The sequence below is a fragment of the Pleurodeles waltl genome, chromosome 7, assembly GCF_031143425.1.
Source record: "Pleurodeles waltl isolate 20211129_DDA chromosome 7, aPleWal1.hap1.20221129, whole genome shotgun sequence".
Taxonomy (NCBI): domain Eukaryota; kingdom Metazoa; phylum Chordata; class Amphibia; order Caudata; family Salamandridae; genus Pleurodeles; species Pleurodeles waltl.
In genome coordinates this window covers 851,693,572-851,717,349 of record NC_090446.1, presented here as the reverse complement: position 1 = coordinate 851,717,349, position 23,778 = coordinate 851,693,572, and the positions used below count along the sequence as shown (strand labels likewise).

The window sequence follows — 23,778 nt, the reverse complement described above, 5'->3', positions numbered from 1 at the left end:
ACCTGGTAAACTTGGCAGCCGTGGGTATAATATTACGGCATACATACACTCCATCTAAATAAATCACGCTCAAGCTCACTTATGAGTTTGGTTGGTACTTACATTATGTCCAAGGGAAAGCCGCTTTGTTTCAATCAGAATCCCAGTTTGGTTAGGCAAAGCCTTAGGCATTAAGTCAAAGAAACATATTTCAGTTTTACTGTATGATGAGTAAATATTGTTTTTCTTGCCAGACATGAAGGGGTGGATTTATCATACTTTCACTCAGTGCAATTCACCAGACCATCTTGCTGCGCTGAATGAATGGATAAGGGCAGGAATGTGCTGTATTTACCAGGGGAGGCTCCTCTGTTAGAGTGGAGGAGCGTGGCCCCACCCTGCCAGCAGCAGAAGCTGCAAAACCTTTAACAAACCAAACAATAATAAGCCCTGTTAAAAGGGCGGGCCATGGGGGTGATGAACAGTGAGGGAGTGCACTGTGCACTACCACCAGAGCACATGTATGTTTGGCTGGTGTTTCGGGCTGGCCAAAAACACATGCACAGTAGGCTCTCTTCATCCCAGCAGTGTTTTGGGAACCTGTGCCTGCAGCCTGCAACAGAGGAGAGGAGCGAGGTAAGATTTATTTTATTTATTTTATTTTTTAAATTACATTTTAAACTCCCCTCTCACTCCCCTCCCCCCCCACACATGCTGCACCCACCACACTCCTTATAATTAAAGCGAGCCATCTCTGGTATTTACCATTATACATCACAGTCCTGTTCTTTCTTAGTACTTGCACACTTTTGGCTGCCTAGCACCAACCCAGGCACCCTTGCATCATGCGTGGTAGTCAGGACTGTTTTTGTGCAAGAATGGACACCTTCTTTTATGCAGGGAGGGATACCTTCCTGCACAAAAACAATCCTCAGAGGCATTTTTCTCTTTCTACCTGTGCTGCATAGTGCAGCACAGGTAGAAAGAGGAAAAATAAATATATTTCTCCTTGTTACGCCTCACTTCTGGAGGTGTAGCATTTTGACATATTCCCAGGTCTACCACTATTGGTAAATCTGTGAATGTGCCAAAATCCATGGGTGGATGCATGAGAACACCTATGGTACACCTACATGCCATATAGTTATGCAAGGTAGCGATTTGCGCTGTCTTTCATTACTCTAGATTTATCAAGCCATACATGGCCACACAAGGTTGTGTTGAGTGGCTTGATAAATGTCACTTAGAGTTTGCATTGTCATGCTCCCTTGCATGGTGCGAGGGCAAAGCAAAACCTTAATAAATCTGGCCCAAAATGTATAGCTTAGTTGCTTGGCAAATGCAGGACCTTGATATTATTTGTTTATTTAAGTTGTTTAGAGCACAACGTAGGCCAAGTATACACCAAAGTGTTTTACAATATGAACAAAGTTATAAGTTAAAAATAAGTTACATATATAAGTTCAAGGTAATCATGTACAGGGACAACGGAGTGGATAGCAGACAAATGAGTAATAAGTTGAAGCAGGACGTGAAGGGAACCTTTTGGGGAAAATAGCATGGTGCGACCAGAGAAACAGACCAAAAGTAATGCCTTTTAGAGCACAGCAGTAGGTGTTCATAATGTGATGAGGTGTTGCTTGAAAAAATGAGTCTTCAATTACTTCTGGAAGTGGAGAAAGTATGTGATCTGTCCGATTTGAACAGGGTTGGAATTCTATAATGTAGGGGCAAAGAAGTAGTTTTGCTGTCTCAACATTTCCTTTATGCATATCCTCACTTCCTATCTGGTGGTACTACTGCTGTACGTTGTGCATGTCTTGCCAAAGGTATTGATCCTAGCTGCAATGTACAGTGGTGTGTTGGTACTGATGGTCGTGAAGATGGTTTAAGTCCTTTAAGTAACGCATGCAGGTAGTACGATCTGGAGGAGTTCCCTGAACGTAGAAGTCATTTTTTCACTCTTGTAACTGACTGTAATGTGTCTGCCAGCTGTATGTAGAATGCTCTTCAGAATTACAAGAGTGACTGGGATACCCACTAGTAATGCTTTGCTACCGTCAATATAGATTAGAACCAGTGCATGTACAGTTGTTATGAAGTCATTTCTTGGAAAGAAAGCCTTCTTGTATGTAGGGAGGTCCTTGTATACATGCTGGGTGTTGAAGTTGAAGTTTGTGTCCAAGTGAAAGCCCAGTAGTTAGAGTGGATTGAAACCATCCAGATTCATCTTCTAGGGCCACTGTTTTACTGCTTGTTTTTCCATTGTTTTCAAAGAACATAAAATGTTGTTTAGTTGGGGTAAACACGAGGAAGGGATTTTACATGTCAAAATAGTGGAGATGCAGCCCTTCAATGCCTTCTCCTGGATGGCTTTAGTCTTTCGTACCTCATTCAAGATTTGTCAAAGCAGGTTGAAAAATCACCCTATGTTCTGTTGTTGCCTGTGTTTGAATGTTCTGTTTCCATATCTTGTGCTACTGCATGGGTATGTCTTAGTTTTTGACTAATGGAAGGTCCACCATATACTTTATCACAAACATGTCCTCAATGAAGACCTGTTTATTTCAGTATCAGGCTTCAGATCTGATTCCCCTCTAAATTTATTTCGGAATATGAAGGCTCAGGTGTCATTGCATAATGTGTTTGTTACTTTATTTTTCATTGGATTGAATTTGCTATGGTTAGCTATGCCTATTCCTACTTTTTTATCTGTGTTGAGAGTCTGGATCTGCATTGGCTGGACAGATGCAATTACTAAGCCTATTTCACCTCTTCTGCAACATGTGTGCTTGAGCTTTCCTCTAGTTTTTTGTGTACCCTCGATGCTCTGAGCTATCGGAAAGGATTAGTCTCTAACAATGGTTGTATCTTCCATTCCACCTTAAATTAATCATACAGGGCTTGAATGGGAAGAGAAGGTTGCTACTACCACTGGAGGTAGGGTATTCTAGGAACTGGGAAGGAAAGCGCATCAAAGAAATACTGATTTGCAAAAGTGTCAGAGTAACGTGATATACTCCTTATGCTGCCATTGCCTCTGCAATCTATACTGTTAAAGATTCCTTTGTATTGAGGCAGCGAAAATCCATTTATTCCTTCTGGTTGTTCTTCAAAAATTCCTTTGCCTCCACAATCAGGAGACTTTTACTGCCAGCAGACTTTCCTTTTTGCTTACCAGTATCACCGCATACTGTTGTTCTGAAATGTTGTTTTCTGTGCTCTCTTCAGCCATTCTCACATCTCTGGATCACTTTTCAAACAGTTCCATTACCCAAGGAAAGGTTGAGATTCTAATATGAGCAGTGTGCTCATGGGTGTCCTCGTGTTTGCATCCACTGCTTGTACTGCTGCTAGACATATGATACTTCTGTTATTGGTTTTACTTTCTGTCGTTACTTGTTTTGCCTACTTTGATTTCTATTTTGTCCTAACTGTGTTGAATGACTGCAATGGGCACACCAGGCTTGAGCCTACTTGTCCTCGAACTTGTGGATTTGTGAATTCTCCTAGTTTAATTTTTACCTGGGCGTGTCCTGAGGGCTCTCCACTTCCCTCACCAAAGGTATAATAAGCATTTGCCCAGGTTTTCAAAGCCCCTGAAAAACATTGTTAATTCTGCCTCCTGTCATTGCCCACAAAAGGCTAACAATTGTGTTAGTGATCCTTTCTAATTTTCCCAGCCCCTTTTTCATACTACACTCAATTAGAACCTGTGCTCTAACCTAATTTATTTTGCTTATTCATGGGGCATCCTGCAGTTGTCACATGAATTGTGATGAGGCGACACTACCCCCTCTTCTTACTTGTCTGCTTTTGTGTCTCCCTCCGGTACCCACAGCTGCCACTATATTCATACTGAGTTAAAAGCTCTTTCCTTTGTCCCTGTGCTAATTTTGCCTGCCGAGAACTCGGCATGTACCAGCACTATTCTTTCACAGACACAATAAGCCTTTGCCTCATTTCCTTTGACCTCAACGCCAAGGTCGTACTTCTGCTTTGCTGCACCACCAGGCTCCACTTCTATCGCTGATGCCAGCGCCTCATGATGGATGTGGCCCGCCTTTCCTCTTGCATTTCCTGCATGTAGCTCCTTTCCACAGACCTACTCAACCTCACAGAATGTATGCTTATTCATCTCATGCCTCGTCCTACCAACCTAGTTCATATGTGGAAAAACAATATTAAAAAAATGCTAGTTGTGGGTAGTGAAAAACAGAAGAACCTTAGGACTGGCGTATGCAGCCACAAATGTAATGGTTTAACTAGCAGGAAAGCTCAGGCTGCTTTCCTAACTGGTCGACTATTCCATTGTCTGCCTGCATATATAAATATCTTTTTTTTTTTTTTAATGGAACTGCTAAATATTCAGAGGACAAAACAAACATCGTATTACTGATAAGTTTTGGCTTATGGAATATATGGGATGGTCCAAAAAGGCTATTTATTTTTACCCCTAAGGCATTTAATTTTTTACCTTTTGTTGTATAGATAGTTTTACTGTGTCCAAAGTAGATGGAATTCAAGAAGGGGACGAATATTTTCCCTGCTTCACGGGTGAACATGGATCTCTGATCACTGCACATTGGCATTTGTAGCTGGTGCGGGTACCCACATGTGCTTGGGTTTTTAATTACAGAGAGGGAGGATCTGCGGAGCCTTCACTCAGGACACCCACTTTCTAGGAAGATTTAAAGATCATAGAATGAATTTCAGCCAGGGATTTGCTGAAGTAATGAATTCCATTTTTTTATAGTAATGTCTGACATTACAATCGAATCACACAGCTTCCCTTGGAATATATCGAACTCCACAATGCCTTTTTGCTGCGGAATGATTTAAGAGGATTAATGGTGCTTGTTGAGGCTGATCTGGATAGATAGAGAGACTTATTTGTTGTAATGCATTTTATTGATTTTTTATATTGTTTTATAAAAAAGCATTTGACATAATACAAACACTGAATAATTTTGTCAGAAATTAAGCCAGTCGATTAAAGGTATGTGCAAAAATGTTGAGGTCATGGAGTAAAGGACGCCAGGTTGACGGAGCACTTTATGTTCACCACCCTGCCTTTATTTCATCCGCCATATTTACAGTTCATGGCTGGCCCTCTGATAAACTCAGTGGGTTTGTTTGAAATGCCTTCATGGAGCTTCATACAAACCCATTTAAAGTTTGGTGTGCATCCATCACTGGTGATGGACACTTGTACCAAACTATATTAAGGTTTTGTTTTTCAAAGAAAAACTCCCAAAACAAGAGTTTGTAGATGTAAAGCACAAAAATAATTGCTGCAACTCTTTGAGAGTGTGGAGATATGTTTATTTTTTTATTTTTACCAGCCCTCACCACCCAGATATTCCTGGTGGTGACAGATGGTAAGCAAACAGACATCCTGCTGCCAACCCTAAATATGGCAGATAGCCATATGGCTTACCTCTGATGGCCTATACTTCCTTGGACCACAGAAGGAAGATTTACACTGACAGAGTAAATTTTACCCTGACAGCATAAACTCCACCGTCTGCTAAACTCCAAAGAGAGTGTCAGTCTAAGAACTTGGCAGACAAGTTACGCTTTTGGCACTGTGATGGTGTACCCTATCTGATGAATTCTAAATCAGGCCCTCCATCTTCCAAATTCAGAGTTCACCGCTGACCCCAAGGTGATTTCTATAGGTTTCTATGAACTGCAGTCACAAGGGTTCATATCAAGCCATTTAAACATGTGTTGGGCATCCCTCATTGGAGATGGACAACTATATCACTTTAAGAAAAATAAAAAAACGTTTTCTTTTTACAAACACACTCCCGAAGCAGGAGTTTGTTTTTGGAAAAGAAAAAAAAAACTAATGGCCCCAAAACAATGGTAATTTTGTTTCCCCATGGTGTAGGGGTAATTGTTTATTTTTACTGTCCCTCCCTGCCAGGATATTTTTTGGCCATGTAAAACAGGAAAAATGTCCATCCATCCAGTCTAAATAGAGCATACCTTTATCAGCCTGTATTTCTTCTGGCTGTTGGAGGATCATTTTGGTGACAGAGTAAATTTTACTTTGTCAATGTGAACCTGGCGATCCGCTGGACTCTAAGTAGGGCGGACAGACTGAGAGATTGGCAGACAGGCTACTCCATTGCCATTGCAACAAAGTACCCTGTCCACAAAAATCAAAATCAAGCCCCTAACGTTGAAGAGGTGGGAAGTAAAGTAAATCATATCTGATCAGATGCATTTTTGTGCATTTTTTTTTTATTCCAACAAGATGAGCAAGCTATAGATAGTACTGAAAATATAGTTGAGGCCACCATATTATAAGCAAAGAATCAAGAGGTATTGTAGGAAGAATAAAAATACTATAGGTGATGGAGAAAAAGGCCAGAAGACGGTAAATATAATAGATGAAATGAGCTATGAATGTGAGTTAAAGAAAATGTAAGTGAACAGAAATTGTAAACCAATGAATATAATATGAATAGGAGCTGTCATGTAAAGGTCATTTAAGATATAATCATAAAGTAAGTAGTTTAGGCAAAATAGAACAGGAGATGGAAAAAGCAGGTTGTCCAAAAAGAGAAATAGAGCTTGTTGAATAGTTTTATATATTGTACAATGCTGCGGAGGAGGTACTCAAAGTCTTAGTGAATATGGAAAAGTAAATTAGAACTAGGACAAGAGAGGATAGTGGGGCTATATAAAAAATGGGTCTATTTCAGAAGGGCTAAAACGAATAATGCCAGCAGGCGTAAGTATGTGGTAGAAGAAAACATATGCACAAAACAAATGAGAACAACAAATATACAACAAATATACAACTTTTGCATGACAAAGTTGAAAAATAAATAACCAAACATGATGGAATAACAAGTAAAGTACATAAGCACACTCAAGAGAAATTCGTATGCTGTTTTATAAAATTATAATGTAGGAAATTAAATACATCATTTCTATGAACCTTATACAATAAAGTCAGCTCAGAGATAACAGTGTAGCCAGCTCATTACTTAACCTGAAGTATCTGAATACAAATTAGAGCATATACTTAAAGGGTAAATGAAGCTTAATTAAAAGTAGCCAAGACAAATATGAGTTCGATTATTGTATAGGTGATGAATATCCTAGCAGTATACATAGTAATTTCAATATAATGTGATGGACAAACCCCAGATTGTAGTAAAAACCACTGACTCTCAGACTGTGGAGACAGAACAAACAGAAAATATGAGAGTGAATGATTCTTGGTACAATTTACAAAGATAAAGCAGCAAAAATTGGATTATGATTACATGCAAGGGAATGAGTGAAGATTTGTAATTTCACAGAAGAAATTACCATAGCCCTATATATAATGAGGAAAAAAACTGAAATAGGTGAGAAGTTTGTAATAGTAATAGTTGCCGTTATTTATAGTTACTTTCACTTGCACTGTGCCATCAAATGTAGCACCTTATCATTGTCTGGAATTGTCATTTGAAGATTATCAGCAATTGATTTAAAACAAACTGAATAACATTTTTCCTGAGGAAGACCATGCCAAATTACTCTTTGAGGGTCGATACATTGACTAATATGTCTTAACCCGAAAAATATTTATGGAAGGGCTAATGTGCAACAAAAATTATGATTTGAATGAATTGGTGTTCCTCTGTGTCTGATTTCTTGTCCTGTTGGTTGAGAATGATTTAATTTATGCACACTTTACATATCTTTTTGTAAACTTTTTTGCCACTTAATTTCACTTGCACTGTGCCTTCACATGTAACACCTCATCATTGTCTGGAATTGTCATTTGAAGTTTATGAGCAATTGATTCATTAAATCTGAATAGCTATTTATTTGTCATTTGTTAAAAGCAGATGTTTTGTATTCTGTTTCCCTGCCTGTGCATCACATTTTGTTCAAATGATTGCGTTTGGAACACTTATTGTATATTAATGGCCTTTATACCATAAGTTCCATTGGAATATAGGGTTTTCCCCGTTCAATGTCTGATTGTATATGATAAATAAGGGCAGATTTAACAAGTCTTTGCACCATGCAAAGTCACTAAAAATTATGCAAACTGGAGCAAAGTCTTGATAAATTATCTACTTTCCAGTGCAAACCATTTTGTGCTAAAAAGTTACACAAACAGTGCTTTGCATTTATTTGTGATAGGACGTTCCTCAAAAGGTAGATGCTGCCACCCATGTTTTTTTTTAATCCAAAGCCTGATCTACTAACAATGATAGATACGGCTTTGCATAAAAAATAATGCCTCCTCGAGACAAACACTAACAAGGAGAAATGGTGCTGTTTTAACTTTCCCACATTGTTCAGCACTCATCCAATGTGGGAAACATTTGAAAGTATGTCTAATCTTAGTATGAAACCTATGCTAGACATCACACACATACTTTTGGACTAGAATGCAAAGGTGTGTTCGTGGCCCTAAGGAGGATCAAAGAGTTCAGGGCAGGTGAATACCGTAGCATATATGGCCCTACTCAGCTCTCTCCTCCTAATGCCCTACAGACAGCAAATTTGGTTTCGGCAAACTGTTGAGCTTAAAAAAATAAACCTCTCCAATATTTTTCAGTTTCAGCTTCACAAACAGGGAAAAAAAGCAGAGGTTGGGAAATTTGCCAGAGTATGCCCAGATGTGGGTCCCTTGCTTACTTTGCCACTGGATTCAAGCTAGCCTGGCTGATGAGGGCGGATACCCCGAAACAAATCCCAGGATGCTTGTTTCCAGTCCAGGGAGGACCTGGCCTTGCAGTTCAGACTGGACTGTTCCCGTTGGGGAGCAGGGTCTAGAGTGATTTGCATATGGCTGGGTCCAAATGGGAGGGGCATGGTGAGCCAAAGAACAATGAATTTAACCCAGATCCGTGACTGTGGGTGAGTGTTTGAAAAGTTTCAGCACTCCGTCCATCATCCTTTTGTGTTGCTAAAGTCACCCTAGGTGGCCAGGGTATGCCCAGAGGTGGGTCCCTTGCTCACTGTGCCACTGGATTCAAGCTAGCCTGGCTGATAAGCGGGGATACCCCAAAACCGGTCCCAGGATGCTTGTTTCCGGTCCAAGGAGGATCTGGCCTGCAAGTTCGGGCTGGATTGTTCCTAAGGGGAGCAGGATCTAAACTGATTTGCACTTGTCTGGGTTAAAACGGGGGTGGCATGGTGAGCAAAATAATGATGCTCAGGTCTGTGACTGAGGGTGAGTGTTTGAAAAGTTTCAGCACTCCATCCATCAATTTGTGACTAGAGTTTGCTCTGTCTTGGGTCGGTGCCCATTGCTAGTAGCAGAGAAGGTGGTGGTTTTGAGTTGGAGACGTGTGGCTGAGCACTTCAAGGGGACTGGGGTGTCAAACATGGGCACTAACTTCTCTGCCTTGCTGGTGGGAAAGGAGTCAGTTCTATGCGCTCTGCCTACTAGTGTTCCTGTGGGTTGCATGGTGGCAATAGGACAATGGGTAAAACTAGACAAAATGTTTGAGGCCCATCTGCGAACATGGAAGAGGTGACACAGATGGAGGGGTACCCCCAGGACCTGATCCAGTGTTCCTGATGCCTACACTGCACCTCACGCTGGATACAATACTGACTGCTTTTGTGGACTCCGAAACAACACTGCAGCATCAGATTGGAGTGGTGGCAACAGAACTGGGCCTCCTCATTGTGGAACATCACAAACTGGCTGATAAGGTTAAAACCAATGACGAGATTGTAGAGGAGCTATATCCGGCGCAACAAACTTTGCAAAAACAGATAAATGACCTAACCGAGCTGTTGCGGGTCTTGGAGTACAGGGCAAAGGATGCAGAAGGGTGCAATTGGCGCAACAATGTCTGGATTATGGGGCTTCCCGAGGGGGTGGAGGGCATTAACATCTTCACCAATTAGAGCCCTAGATCAGTGGTTCCCAACCTTTTGATTCCTGTGGACCCCCACTTTAACAATAATGGAACCCAGGGACCCCCACTGAATCGTCATGGGAATCCGGGGACCCCCGTCTGAGTCATTACTGGAAGTTGGGGACCTAATTTGTCAATATTTGTTAATATTTTTTAATTTTCTAGGCTCTCGCGGACTCCCTGAGAAGGCTTTGCGGACCCCCAGGGATCCCCGGACCACAGGTTGGGAACCACTGCCCTAGAAGAAGGCCAGCATGGCCCCTACCCAACTTTCTCCCTTTTTTGCACTTTAAAGGGCATACTGGATTCTAGCCAAACCATGTAGGCCGCCACAGCCGGTGGTGGTCAAGTTGCTCCATTATAGGGACTGCTCCACTTAGCTTCAGATGGCACATGTGGAGGGACCCTTTCATGTTGAGAATACGGCAGTGACCATGTTCCATCAATTCACTGCTGCAGTGCAGGCTAAGAGGGACTCCTTTACAGAAGTTAATAGGGGACTCCACAAAGGAGGACTGCAGTATTCCCTTTTGTTCCTGGCGAAGCTGGGGGTGATTCTTGATGGTGTGCTGCACATCTTCCGATGCATGGGAGTAGTTTGTGAGGTACCAGGAAGAGGACATGGGCGACAGGACAGAGAAGGATGTGCCCAGGCCATGCTGACGCGTGCAAAGATGGTGTTGAGATCCCACAAGTGCTGCATGCATCAAGAAAATGGCAAGGGAACAAGCAATGAGGACAAGGTAGCAGTCTTGCAGGCTTCAACTGGGTTCACTGTGGAGGGCCCTGTGGACTTACATGACGGTGCCTGATCTGATGGCCAATCAGTGGGTTCAGCTTCTGATGCTACATCCACTAGCAAACTGAGCCTGTCCTATGTGACACAGCTACAGCAGAAAGCTGAACTTCAAAGTACTGACCTTAATACATGAGTTGGTTTATTTGGGTTGGTGTGTGGTGGGCTGTGCTTTGCATTGTTGGAACTCCTCGGGAGGTGCACAGTGATGGCCTGTGGGAGGTAGGCCACATTCCATGACCACTGGTGTAGGATGATCATGAATTGGTCTGGCTGGATGGGGTGTGACTTTCACCGTTTTTCATGGATGAACCATGTATAGTCGATGTCCTCTATTCCTCTATGTGCTGACTGGATTCCATTGTTGTTGAGTTGATTGTGGGCAGATGACTGGGATGGGTTGTGGCCAGGGTGAGGTGCTTCCATGACCTGACTGTGTGGTTTGTTCACCCTCATGCCATTATCCATTTATGCATGGATAGTGGTAGTTTGGTAGATTAAGGGCCTGATTTGTAGTTTGGTGGAGGAGGTTACTCTGTCACAAACCTGACAGGTATCCCACCCACCTTATTACAATCCTGTAATAGCATGTGGAGATTGTAATATGGGGGACGGGATATCCGTCACTTTGATGGAGTAACGTGTCTGCCATACGACAGATCAGGCCCCACACGTTCAACATGTCTAAGTTTGGGTGGCTCGCTGTTTCTGGGCTACTCTGGATCAGAGAATGGGAGTCTGTGTTTTTTTTTTTTTGCTGTGTCCTAGGCTTGGGCATTCTTTCAGGTTGAGGTGCACTACTTGGGGGTCATGGGAGGCCTTCCATGTTGTGGGTGGGGATCAGTGAAATGATGACAATACATGAAGGGTTTAGATTGCTAATATGGAATATCAGGGGCATGAGATCTGCTACCTAGCACCACAAAGTCCTTATGTTTTTAAAGCACAGGACTGTTCACATTGACCCTCATCAGGAAACACACCTCACCAAGGTGGAGGTGCAACAACTTCAGAAACATTGGAAAGGACAAGTGTGTTCCACAGAATACTCAGCTTTTGCTGGGGAGCTTTGGGAGTACCATTTGGGGAACTTCTGTATAAGGAGGAGTGAAATGTGTTGGTATATGCCCCAAATCAGGGCAAACTGGCTTTTCTTTCAATTTTTTCCGCATGACTGAGTATGAAGACAGATGGAGACATTCTGCTTAGAGGAGACTTTAACTGGGCGGCTGATGCTGACTGACTCTGTCTTTGAAGGAGCCTCTGTGCATAGGGTGGTGAAGGGACACCAGGATTCTCTGCGAAGTTGAAAGCTAGAAGATGCCTGGAGGGCACAGCACAGATTGAAGAGGGAATACTATTATATGCCACCCTGTATGCACTGCATGTCCACCTGGATACATTTTTTTGCTTGAGGAGTCCATGTCAATTTGTTAAGCACATTAAATACCTTGGTCGCATTATCTCTGAGCATAACCCACTGTTGATGTGCCTCCATCTAGGGGAGGAATGCCCTGTGGTCCCTATGTTGCGCCTCTGCACCAGTGTGCTGGAAGACACCACCTATCGGTACGACCTTCTTGAAGCAATTTTATATTATTTTCAGTACAACCAGGGTACAACATCAGACTATCTTGTAGAATGGGAGGCGTTCAAGGTGGTGGTATAGGAACACTGCATGGTAGCATCAGTGGGGATCAAGAGAGACTCAGAGAGAGACCTGACCAAGCTAGATGGTGACATCCGTTGCCTAGACAACCGACTGAGTCTGGAAGATGAGACAGAGGTGAGAGTGACTGATGCCAGGGAGCAATACGGTGCCCTTCTTGAGAAGCTCTGGTGTCATAATTATAGGAGATATATTGCCCGTGTACATGAGGGTAGGGAAGGGAGCCTATTGGAGTGGCTGACACAAACAGAATGTAGGGGATATCTGATCACTCTTTGCTCAAGGAGTCTATGTCAGTTTGTTAAGCACATTGAATACCTTTCTCACATTGTCTCTGAGCATAACTCACTGTTGATGTGCCTCCATCTAGTGGAGGAATGCCCTATGGTTCCTATTTTGTGCCTCTGCACCAGTGTGCTGGAAGACACCACTTACCGGGACGGCCTCTATGAGGCAATTTCATGTTATTTTGAATACAACCAGGGAACGGCATCAGCCTGTCTTGTAGAATGGGAGGCATTCAAGGTGGTGGTACAGGAACACTGCATGGTAGCATCAGTGGGGATCAAGAGAGACTTTTAGAGAGACCTGACCAAGCTAGATGGTGACTGCATAGTAGCATCAGTGGGGATCAAGAGTGACTTGTAGAGAGACCTGACCAAGCTAGATGGTGACATCTTTCGCCTAGACAACCGACTCGGCCTGGAAGATGAGGCTGAGGTGAGAGTGACAGATGCAAGGGAGCAATACATTGTCCTCATGTAGAAGCTCTGGTGTCATAATTATAGGGGAAATATTGTCCGTGCACCTGAGAGTGAGGGCAGGGCAGGGCAGGGAACATATTGGAGAGGCTGACACAAATGGAATGTAGGGGAATGTAGGGCAGGGAGCCTATTGGAGTGGCTGATCACTCAATTACAAGTGTTGGGCGGGAGACTGGTTTATTCACAGACAAATATTAATGCCACTTTCAAGGACTATTATACTATTTTCTATGACAGGCAAGCTGAGGATGCCAATGGGGCTGTGGAGTCCTTTCTGGACCATTTGCGATCACTTAAAGTTGATGTGAAGGCCGCAGAGGCACTGGGGGACCCTATCAAGCCAGTTGAAATTAAAAGTGCTGTACGTGATATGGTGAGACGGAAGTCCCCTGGGTCGGACAGCCAGCGGGTGGAATTTTACTCATCTTTTACTGAGCTGCTGGTGCTGAGGCAGGCGCTTTCTATGCCTCAGCCCTGAAATAAAGGATACTCCCTGCCTCCACTAGGGATGTAATAGTTGTCCAACTCCAAAAGACCCTGGCACGGAGGACACCTGTTACAGAGTACAGACATCTGTCCAAGCTGAGCAACGACTTTAAACGTCTGAGCAAAATTCTGCCAATGGAGCTACTCCCACACAATCAAGCATTGCTACACCCTGACCAGTGTGGATTTATCCTACAATGGAACACCACCCTGAATCTGTACCACCTGTACACGGTCCTGTATTCTCCATCGATGCAGGGAAAGGGACATGGGGGGATAGTGTTGATCGACCTGGAAAAGCATTTGGCACAGTTAGTTGGTCGTTCTTGGAGAGGTTCATGCTTGCAACAGGACTGGGTGTTTCCTGGGTCCGATGAGTCAACCTGCTGTATACCAGCCTTACTGCTATAGTGCGGATGGGGCATAGAGTCTCCAGTTTGTACGAAATTTATTAGGGGAACAAGGCAGGGATGCCCATTGTCTCTGCTCCTGTTTGTACTTGCCATTGAGCCGCTTGCAGTGCTTTACAGGAAGGGAGGTGGGGTAGAGGCGTGGTGCAGGATGGGACTTAACAACTCATTTCTTTATATGTGGATGACCTATTACTGTATGTGTCCAATATGAATACGTATGTTCCATAATGGTGCAGTTGCTTCTAGACTTTGGTATGGTTTTGGGGCTATGGGTGAACCTATCCAAGCCCTGCATTTTCCCTCTGTGTCTGGGGCTGGATAGACCTCGCACCCTTGTACCTGGATTTCGAAGGGCCCCTCACATCTTCCGCTACCTGGCGACATAAATTTACCATGGATTGGAGGAGGTGAGGGAGGCTAACTTTGGTCCTGCCTGGGCTTTTTGCCAGGTAGCATGGCCTTGTAGGGGATGCTGCAGCTCTCTATTTTAGTGCAGGTAGATCTCACCAAGATGGTCATGTTACCCCGGATGCTTTCTTTCTTTATCAACCTTCCAGCGTGGATCCCTGCCCTGTGGTTCACACAGCTGGACTTACTTCTTCAGGAGCTTTTAACGGATAGGGTGGCCACCGGATAGCTCTGGACACCTTCAAGAGGCCTATCCTGGAAGGGGATCTAGGGGTGCTTAGCCTATTTCTTGGCAGCCCAACTGCAATGGATCACCTGGTGGCTGAATAGGATGAACCTGGGGGAGATGGGGCAACTGGAACCATGCCTAATCAAGGGGCATTGCTGGTGGGGCTTCTGCAGTAGGTACCTCGGGCCAAGGGGGATGGCCTACTACTTTCTACAGCCCTCAGGTGTTGGTGACGGTGTGTTTGCCAAACGTAACATTGTCCATTATATGTTCTAGCCCTCCCATTTGTGGGATTGCCCCGGGGTGATCCCCCAACCTTTTTCACAGCCATACAGCTGGTGACCTGGATGGAGGTGGGAATGATTGCTGTGGGTGACTGCTCAGAGGCTTCAATGTTCATACTCCTGGCCTCCCTGATGGACTCCCATAACCTACACAGAAGACAGTTCCTTCAGTATGAGGCTCTTGTTAGGACATTTATAGCTCTTTGGGACGCAGACCGAGATAAACTGGAGTCCCATGGCATTCTCCTATTGTTATTGTCCTTGGGTGCCGGGAAAAGCCTAGTGAAGTGACTTTACTTGGCTCCTAATGGATGATTAGGAAACACCTTTTGGCATTGCAAATTAGACCGAGAATGGACTAAAAAGTTAGCTTACTGGCAGAAGGTTACACGCAATGCACGCCTTAAGTACATTCAACAAAAATTTCTTAATCAAACGTACCTGACAGCCAAGAAACTCACAACAATATATGCAGGGAGCCAAGCATTGCTCTTGTTGTGCATTAGAGGAAGCAGATTTCTGCCACATGACTTGGTCTTGTGGGTACTTCCAGTTAAGCTTTGGCATTGTGGTACAAAAGTTAAATAGAATGCTTCACTGCAATATGCCTTAAACCCTGGAAATCTGTCTGCTGGGGTCCTTTCTTAGGTGAAATTGAAGAGAGTGGGGAACCGTTTTGTTGATTTGGCTCTAACATTAGAGAAGAGGCAGATTGCCATAACATGGAAGTCGGCTGGGGGTCCTGTGGTGTCTAGATTGGAGGCTGATGTTAGGGAATGGGCTAAGGCAGAATAAGTAGTACTCTGGAAAGAGGAAGCCTGGTGAAGGGGGAGGAGGTGACCTGTAGCAACTGTTTGGGCAAAGGTGCTAGATGCCTTTGAGTATCTGGAACTCAGTATAGGGTCCTCCCCTGGTGACTATGGGTTTGAGGGGTGGTGCACACTTCAGTTTAGTGCTCAACATGCTGTTGTGGTAGTTGTCTTGGCTTCCATGATACAATAAGGGTCCCTGTGAAGGGCAGAAGAATAAGCTATAGGGTAGCAGGAGCTTGACATGGTTCATCTCTGATGGCTCTTTCCTGGTATTGCCCACTTGATAGTGAGGGGTTGGCTATTTGACCTGGCCTCCCGGGCATGAGCCTGCTGAAATGGATCCATGATAATGTGCCTAGTCCCAATTGTTTAAATTGTACTCTTATTGTTAATGTTTGAGGTCTATTCTGTACCTCATCAGCCATGTACAAAGGACACAAATGTATTGATTTCACACCAGGGAAGACCTACTTCCTTGTCCTACTGCACAGGTACTGAGTAAGGTAGGGTAAAATATTGTGCTTTGTAGGTTAATGGGATCATGTACTCCCTGTTGACATGGTAGAAAAAGCTTTCAGATGTGTTACTGCATTATATGTATATTTGACCTTATTTAAAATCTAATACACATATTTAAAGAAAATGGGAAGCGCTATACTACAACAAACAATTTATAACATCGGATACCTTCACAAGAACCATGTCATGTACATCCTTAAATATATTTCTTTACTATAGACTGAGATGTGCCCTAGGTACGATTACCCCCTACTTCCAGATTGAGCCTGTTGACTTAAAGACCTTAAGTATTGTCTCCATTTTGACCAAGTCGAGATTCCATTTTTCTCTGATTTTTGCAATGCCATTGATACAACTCCTGATGCGACATCAGTCTGGAACAAGTGCCTTGTTCTCTATGTTTCAACGTTAAACAAGAACAATAGCCAAAACAGTGTAATCTAAATTGTTGTAGTTTTCCCTTAGTTGTTTATAAGAATGCATCTAAGACTAACATCTTGAGGCTCATTGGATATTCCAGACATTCTAAGGTGATGTTGGAAATTCCCTCTTAGATTAGATATTTGTAAAACAGCATCAAAGAATGTTACTTGTACAATGGTGTCAACTGTGAATGGATGAATGGCATGCTGAAGCAGAAAACTCTTCAAGATTCTTATTAGCAGCAGGTTTTTATTGAGTTGCACATGTGCTTGTAGTGTTTTACATAGGTGAGAGGGTCATAACCTGACTGATAATATCTTTCTAGTTCAACTATCTCAACTCAGAGGGAGTAAATGGGCAATCAGATTTAATTTCACGTCTGTGTGTGTAAGGCAGACTTCTCTAAGGAGTAGCTCTCCATCCACCTGTAAGTAGCTCCCCTCTGATCGGTCCATTAAATTAATTAGAACCTTTTGCTTGGTTGAATTAACATATATATATATATATATATATATATATATATATATATATATATATATATATATATATATATATACATACATATATATATATATATACATATACATATATATATATATATATATATACATATACATATACATTTACATATATATATATATATATATACATACATATATATATATATATATATATACACATATATATATATATATACATATACATATATATATATATATATATATATATATATATATATATATATATATATACCATCATTGAGAGTATATATTTGAGATAAATATGTCTTCATTTCCATAACTTATAATCTATCTGTAGAAGCATGACTGAATTTCCCAAATATATCTAAATCTGATATTTGACTGATACATCATATGGCACTGGGGGGACTTTTTATAGATATTATTACATTGGTGCCATAGGCATTGGTGCTGTGTATCTGATGTATCACCCATGTACAGGCATTCCATATTGGCAAATACTTTTCAACCACACCTGATGCACTGAGGTGATCACTGGTAGCAATTTTCCACATGGTGGTCAGTAATGTAATCTTGTCTGGTGTGGTCACTATTACTTTACTAATAATCCCAGTAACTCTCAATGAGTTATATTGAACATATGTAGCTCTTATTACAAGAAAAGTTGGAGACCCCTGGCGAAAGGCTATCTCTGAGATGCAAATATATCTTGCCAGAAGCCAGTGACTTGGTCCAGTGATTTTAATCATGTGGTCGAAAGTCAACTTCAAGCAATGTGCATTGCATCAGCATTTTGTACTTTTTGTTGAGTATGGAGATCATTGTGAAGAACAAAGGTCAGCCCTGAAAGAAGTGATAGTATTGTGGTTACTACTAGTGTCATAAAAAGCTCTGAATATAGTGATATTATTATTTTCATTGGCCAAGTAAATCAAAACAAGGTCTATGAAAGTGTTAGTCCTAGAAATATAAATGCACAAGTACATAAGAATTAATAGAGGCTAGCAACAATGAATAAATGTTTTCAAAATTTTGTAAAAAGGGTGACATTCTAAAAGAAATCTCACCACAAGAAAACCTGCACCATTTGGGTATGTCTCGCTATTGTTTATGACTTATATATGGTTCTTAATTTGAGTCGGTGGTTGCCTGGGGGGGGGGGCACTGGTAATTATTTTGGGGCCGATGAAGTCAACTGGTACTCATTTTTCCTTATCAGACATTCCCAAGAGCAACAGAAGGGAAAACACGCAAACAGGAAAGTAAAAAGGGAGAGAAGAGGGAAACACCACCAACAAGGGAGAAATCAGGAGCCTGCAAGAGTTGGAATAAAGGGGCAGGGGTGTCTGGTTGTGGATTAAAGAGGCATGGGATGAATTCTGGACTGCGCAGCCTTGGTATTCCAATCAGGGACATTTCATTGCACCTGCCGCTGTCTCTTGAGCAGTGCTTTGGGGACCGGCACTCATTATTTTACAAATTAAGCACTTCTATATGTATGAACCAATGAATATTAACAAAATATATTCTTCAATTTGTATTTAAAAGGTGTTTGTCTCTGAAAAGATGAACAATCATTCATAAATAGTGTTATGTCTTGGCATCAACTTACACTTTCCAAGTGTCTATCAAATTGCTGGTCACTGACGTTGAGTAATGAAATCACAAAAAATATAGAAAACTGAAAATAAAGAAAGTACACTGATAACATTTTATTTTTTAATGTTTCTGTGTTTAACAATACAGGAATATACAATTGATATATTTTTTGCCCAAACCTGGTATGATAGACGTCTGAAGTTTAACAGTACCATGAAAGTCTTAAGGCTCAACAGCAACATGGTTGGAAAGATTTGGATACCAGACACATTCTTCCGAAATTCAAAGAAGGCTGATGCTCATTGGATAACAACACCCAATCGGATGCTGAGGATCTGGAATGATGGCAGAGTACTGTATACTCTAAGGTAGGATGCTTATAATAACCTTAGTTTTACTTGGTGGCTAACATTTTGGAAATGATACATTAATAAGAATAGGCCAGTGGTTCCCAACTTCTGGTCTGCGGACCCCCAGGGGTCTGCAACACATTCCCAGGGAGTCCACAGGGCTGGGGTGGGAGGAAGGCACTTCTCTAGTTGGGGCCTCTGACAAACCTGCACATGTAGTTTTAAAAGCACTGCAACCTTCCTTGTACATTTAGCAGCTTTGGGGTAAAAATAAAAGTGGAAGGATAACTCTGGTGATTGATGTACTTGCTGGAGAGAGATGGGAGTTTTGTCTAGTGGCAGTTTCTAATCAGTTAGAGTAGATGGTTAATATGCCTACTGCAAAGAATGTGTATCATAAAAAACAGTATTTTATGGTCGTAACACAGTGAGCTACTGTTTTTGTCACAGAGATACTTTTGTTACTGTGCAGTTCACAGGTTACAATTATAATTTAGCACAGTGAGCTATGAACTGCCATTAAAGAGCTGCATGCAAACTGCATGGCACAAATTAGAATGTTGTTTTTTTCCCAGTCTTTAATTTTTCTTATACTGCTAAAAGGTTTTACTTGCATAGAAATACATTCTTCTTATTAAGGTCAATGCTAACCACTGTGTTGTGTTCTGAATCCTGAGTTTGTGCTTCTCCAGACCAAGCACTCTTAGAAAATGCCTATCAGTGTGGGTGACATATGAATCCTACAACTTGTAGTCCCCTGTAAAGTGCTCCAGCACCCTATAGTGGCATAAGAGGTGTTGTAACACAAATGAAATGCATGTGAGAGAGAGGCTTGGGAGAGATGAGAGGCCGTTATGGTTTTACGTCCTTTTCCCACCACCAAAAAGCTTTCACCGATCCTATGTACCTAAAAAATAAAAACAGAAATCTCTTGGGAAATGTAGAATCTGACATGAGGATTCAACTTTCCCTAATAAAACCAAACATTGAAAACTCAGTTGCAAAGATGCAGCACCAACCTTCCCATTAAAATGTTTAGATTTTTCTTGCACATTTTCAATATAAAATAATTCTATCTTTAGTAATTTGAGTATTTGTTTTGTGTGTACTTGTTTGTGTATTTTTTGTAAATTACTGTTTTAATGTTTGAAATTTAAAGTATACAAATTGCTTGTGGGTGGCCTGCTTCCGGTAATGATTCAGTGGGGGTCGACAGGAGTCAAAAGCACTGCAAAGCAGGAGTCTTTTATAGACTTTTCAAAATAACAACTTAGAAAAAAAACATTACTAATCATAATGAAAATATTGTAATTTCAACTTGAAGATTAATTGCCTGTTGCATTTAATTATTAAAAATAATTTCAGACACTATGGTAGCATTGTATATCAGTGGACTGCACATTTTTGCAGAATGATTGTTGCAGTAAGAATTTCCTAAAGGTATTGAAAATAATATATATTCAGATGGATATGTACACACTCATGGAGGGGGCTGTACCCAACTCATTTTCTTCATGGTGGGAGTCTAAAAATGTATTTATTTGTTTGAATAATTGCAAAGTGATGGACATGTTGATTTCTACTGCAGCAAAGTGCTGAAAGAAAGGAAAGGAGTCGTGAAATACAAAGAAAGGGGAAATAGGACAGGAGGTTGTTAGGTTCTGCTCTCAAATTGGGTTTTATGGCATCCCTGAGTTCGGTTCGATGGACGCAGAGACATCTGACTCCATGTTTTCGACAACAAACTTCTGTTACTGGATACATTGCTGAAACATTGATTGCAGGGTCCGGCATGCTAGTGTGGACTTAAACGTGCTCTAGTCTTTTTTTCCAGTAGATTTTGATCATGGTGAAAAGGATTTTGAAATGAATCCAGGTTTTCACAGGTAGTCAATGGAAGCCTTAAAGGCCTTTTTTGAAGGGTTATGTTCCATAAGGTTAAAGTAGAAGTTAGCAATTCTGCAATCTCTCAATTAACTTTTTTGGGAACTTTTTGAAGACCACATTATATTCATCTAGTAATCTCATTGCTAAGGCTCTTGTAATTTCCACTCAATGGTGTGCATTAAAGGAAGGATCTTCTTGAGCAAGATTACTGTATTAACATGTGAAGTGAATGAGGATGAGATTCCATATATTTTGAGATGTGGAAGTTCTTGTTTCGAGGCTTCTGGATTATTCTAGAGTATTTGTCACAGTAACATCCTTATCAAACAAGATCTCTGTTTTAGTTCTTTTGAAAAAGGATTTTTTCGCCCATATTTATACTCTTTTTGCATTTAATTAGTGTCATTTTTTAATACGCTAATTCGATGTAAACCTAACTCCATATTTATACTTTGGCGCTAGACCTGTAATTTGTTTACCGTGAAACCTACCTTGTGTCAATGAGATGAAAGGTAAGTGTTCCCGGGCAAAAAGTGACTCAAAGGCCTTAGTGCCTTATTTATCCTCTCGTGCACAAATCGCACACGGGAGGCGGAGGGCCTTAAATAATGGCGCTAAGCCTGCTTAGCACCATTATTTAACGCCTTGGTTAGGGCAGGCGTTAGGGGACCTGTGGGCTCTTTTCCATGGTTAGAGACCATGAAAACAGCCCACAGGTGCCCTTCCCTGTCCCCAGGGACACCCCCACCCACCCACACCTGGAGGACACCTAAGGATGGGGGGACCCCTCCCAGGTAAGTCAAGGTAAGTGTTTTTAATTTCTTTTCGAGTGCCATAGAGGGGACCTAACTTGGGCCCCCAATACATGGCACTGTGCCCAATGGCCAGGCCCAGGGGACAAAAGTCCCCTGGGCCTGGCCATTCGGCTGGGGGGCATGACTCCTGTCTTTATTAAGACAGGAGTCATGTCCATGGGGGCTGTGTGTCAAAATAACAACGCTAGTCAGGTTAGAGTCATTTTTTGACTCTAACCTCACTAGTGCCATTCTTTCCTGCACAACCTCCAGTTTTCTCTACGCTTCCCCTACCCGGTTAACATAAAAAATGTTGACGCTAACTGGACCTTAGCACCGGCTAGCGTCATAGCTTAAATATGACGCCCGGCTGGTGTCCAGGAATAGTGCTAGCAGGCACTATACCTTTTTAGGCAAACCTGCGCTAACGCAGGTTTGCGTCAAAAAGTATAAATATGGGCCTTTGTTTCTTCCAATGGATCACATGATCTTGACATTCTCTGACTCTGAATTATTGTCCATTAAATGTGTATTTGGATACCATCAGCTCACAGCTAGAAGTGTATCTAATTATGCTCTAGCAACTGTGCCAGTCGAAGAATGTAAACAAAAGATGTAGATGAAGGCCCCAGAGGAATATTGCAAGGAATAGGAATAAGGATAATAACCTGTTGGACTATGTATCACAGTTGGAAATTGGCTTACTGGTTGAGTGGGGTGAAACTCTACTCGAGCTACAACCACAATTCTTGTCAGGGTGAAACACAAGAAAACCCCAAAGTAACCTGTGCTTCACCCTCTGGTAGATTGGCACAAAAGCAGCCAGGCTTAACTTAGAGGCAATGTGTAAAGTGTTTATGTAGCACTTCAAATAGTCATAAAGTGAAAAACACAGCACAAGAAAAATCTCACACATATTTGGAAAAATAAAGATAAATGTTATGAATTACTTGAGACCAAAGAAATAAAAATCCAAACAGTTAATCCAGAGATATGCAATTTCAAAGTTTTTAGTAAAAATAGTGCCTAGAACCACTAAGCCCAAATGTGGTTGTCTGGTTGCACTGGATCAGGACAAAGTCACATGTTCAGGCCAATTATAATGGCCTGCAGACCGGGTACAGGGACAAAGTTAGGCCCACTGAACAAAGTCTATTAAATCCTGGTTTGTGGAGAAGTGGGATATCTTGTGTAAAATATGCACTGCATCTAGTCTGGCGATAGGACCACAGTTGGGCTGGCAGAGAACCTTCAGGCCCATTTCCAAGAGTCCAGAACTCGGGTGGCACCACTTTGTGGGGTAGAACTCACATCAAACAGAGTCTAATTGCTGGGTTCAAGGTGGTTAGAGACTTTTCTGTCCACAAGGTTCCTATCAAGAGGCCAGCCAACTAGTCCCTGGAATTACTCTGATGTTCATTGGTACAAGATGGAGGCCTAATCCTTTTCACTCAGGCAGCTGGACAGCAACGTAGCAGTCGTTCTTGAACAGAGCAACACAGCAGTCCTTGTGAATCTTCCACATGTCCAGAGGTGTCCTAAAGTGTTGAGACTGAGGGTCCAATATTTATATCTGGTGCCCATTTTGAAGTAAAAGAAGGTTCTTGAAGCTTCCACCCAAGGGTATTTGGACTTTTCTGCCTCCCTTCCTTGTGCCCAGCTTGTATGCAGACACAAAAGACTAGTGTCAAACCCTTTGTGGGTGTGATCAGGTAGAGTTGGTGTGATATGCAAGTGTTGTGGGTGACAGCTCCACCTTCCTATCAAGTCAGAGATGGCCCATCCTGCCAACAACTATTTATCTTTGTCCTGCTGCCTTGGAGCATTAGACAAAGGCCATCTACCAAATACATCTAGTCTTGTTTCCCAGGATACAGGCATCAAATGGCTAGCCCAAGATAATGCAAACATTATAAAAGTGGCATTTTCAGAATTGTGACTTAAAACCCATCCTTACCCTTAAATAGAGTAATAAATAACAACTTTTAAGA

The 23,778-nt window shown here is 42.0% G+C and overlaps 1 protein-coding gene across 5 annotated transcripts in view; it reads left to right on the top strand.

The window, feature by feature from the left end:
- GABRG2 (gamma-aminobutyric acid type A receptor subunit gamma2) overlaps positions 1–23,778 on the top strand; it is a 671,791-nt gene that overhangs the window by 324,563 nt on the left and 323,450 nt on the right. For 3 of the 5 annotated variants that reach the window (XM_069199364.1, XM_069199363.1, XM_069199365.1), the window contains exon 4: positions 18,904–19,124. In XM_069199364.1, coding sequence (XP_069055465.1) covers positions 18,904–19,124 — 221 coding nt within the window. The remainder of the gene's footprint in view (positions 1–18,903; positions 19,125–23,778) is intronic. The other 2 variants (XM_069199366.1, XM_069199367.1) reach the window with 1 other exon arrangement.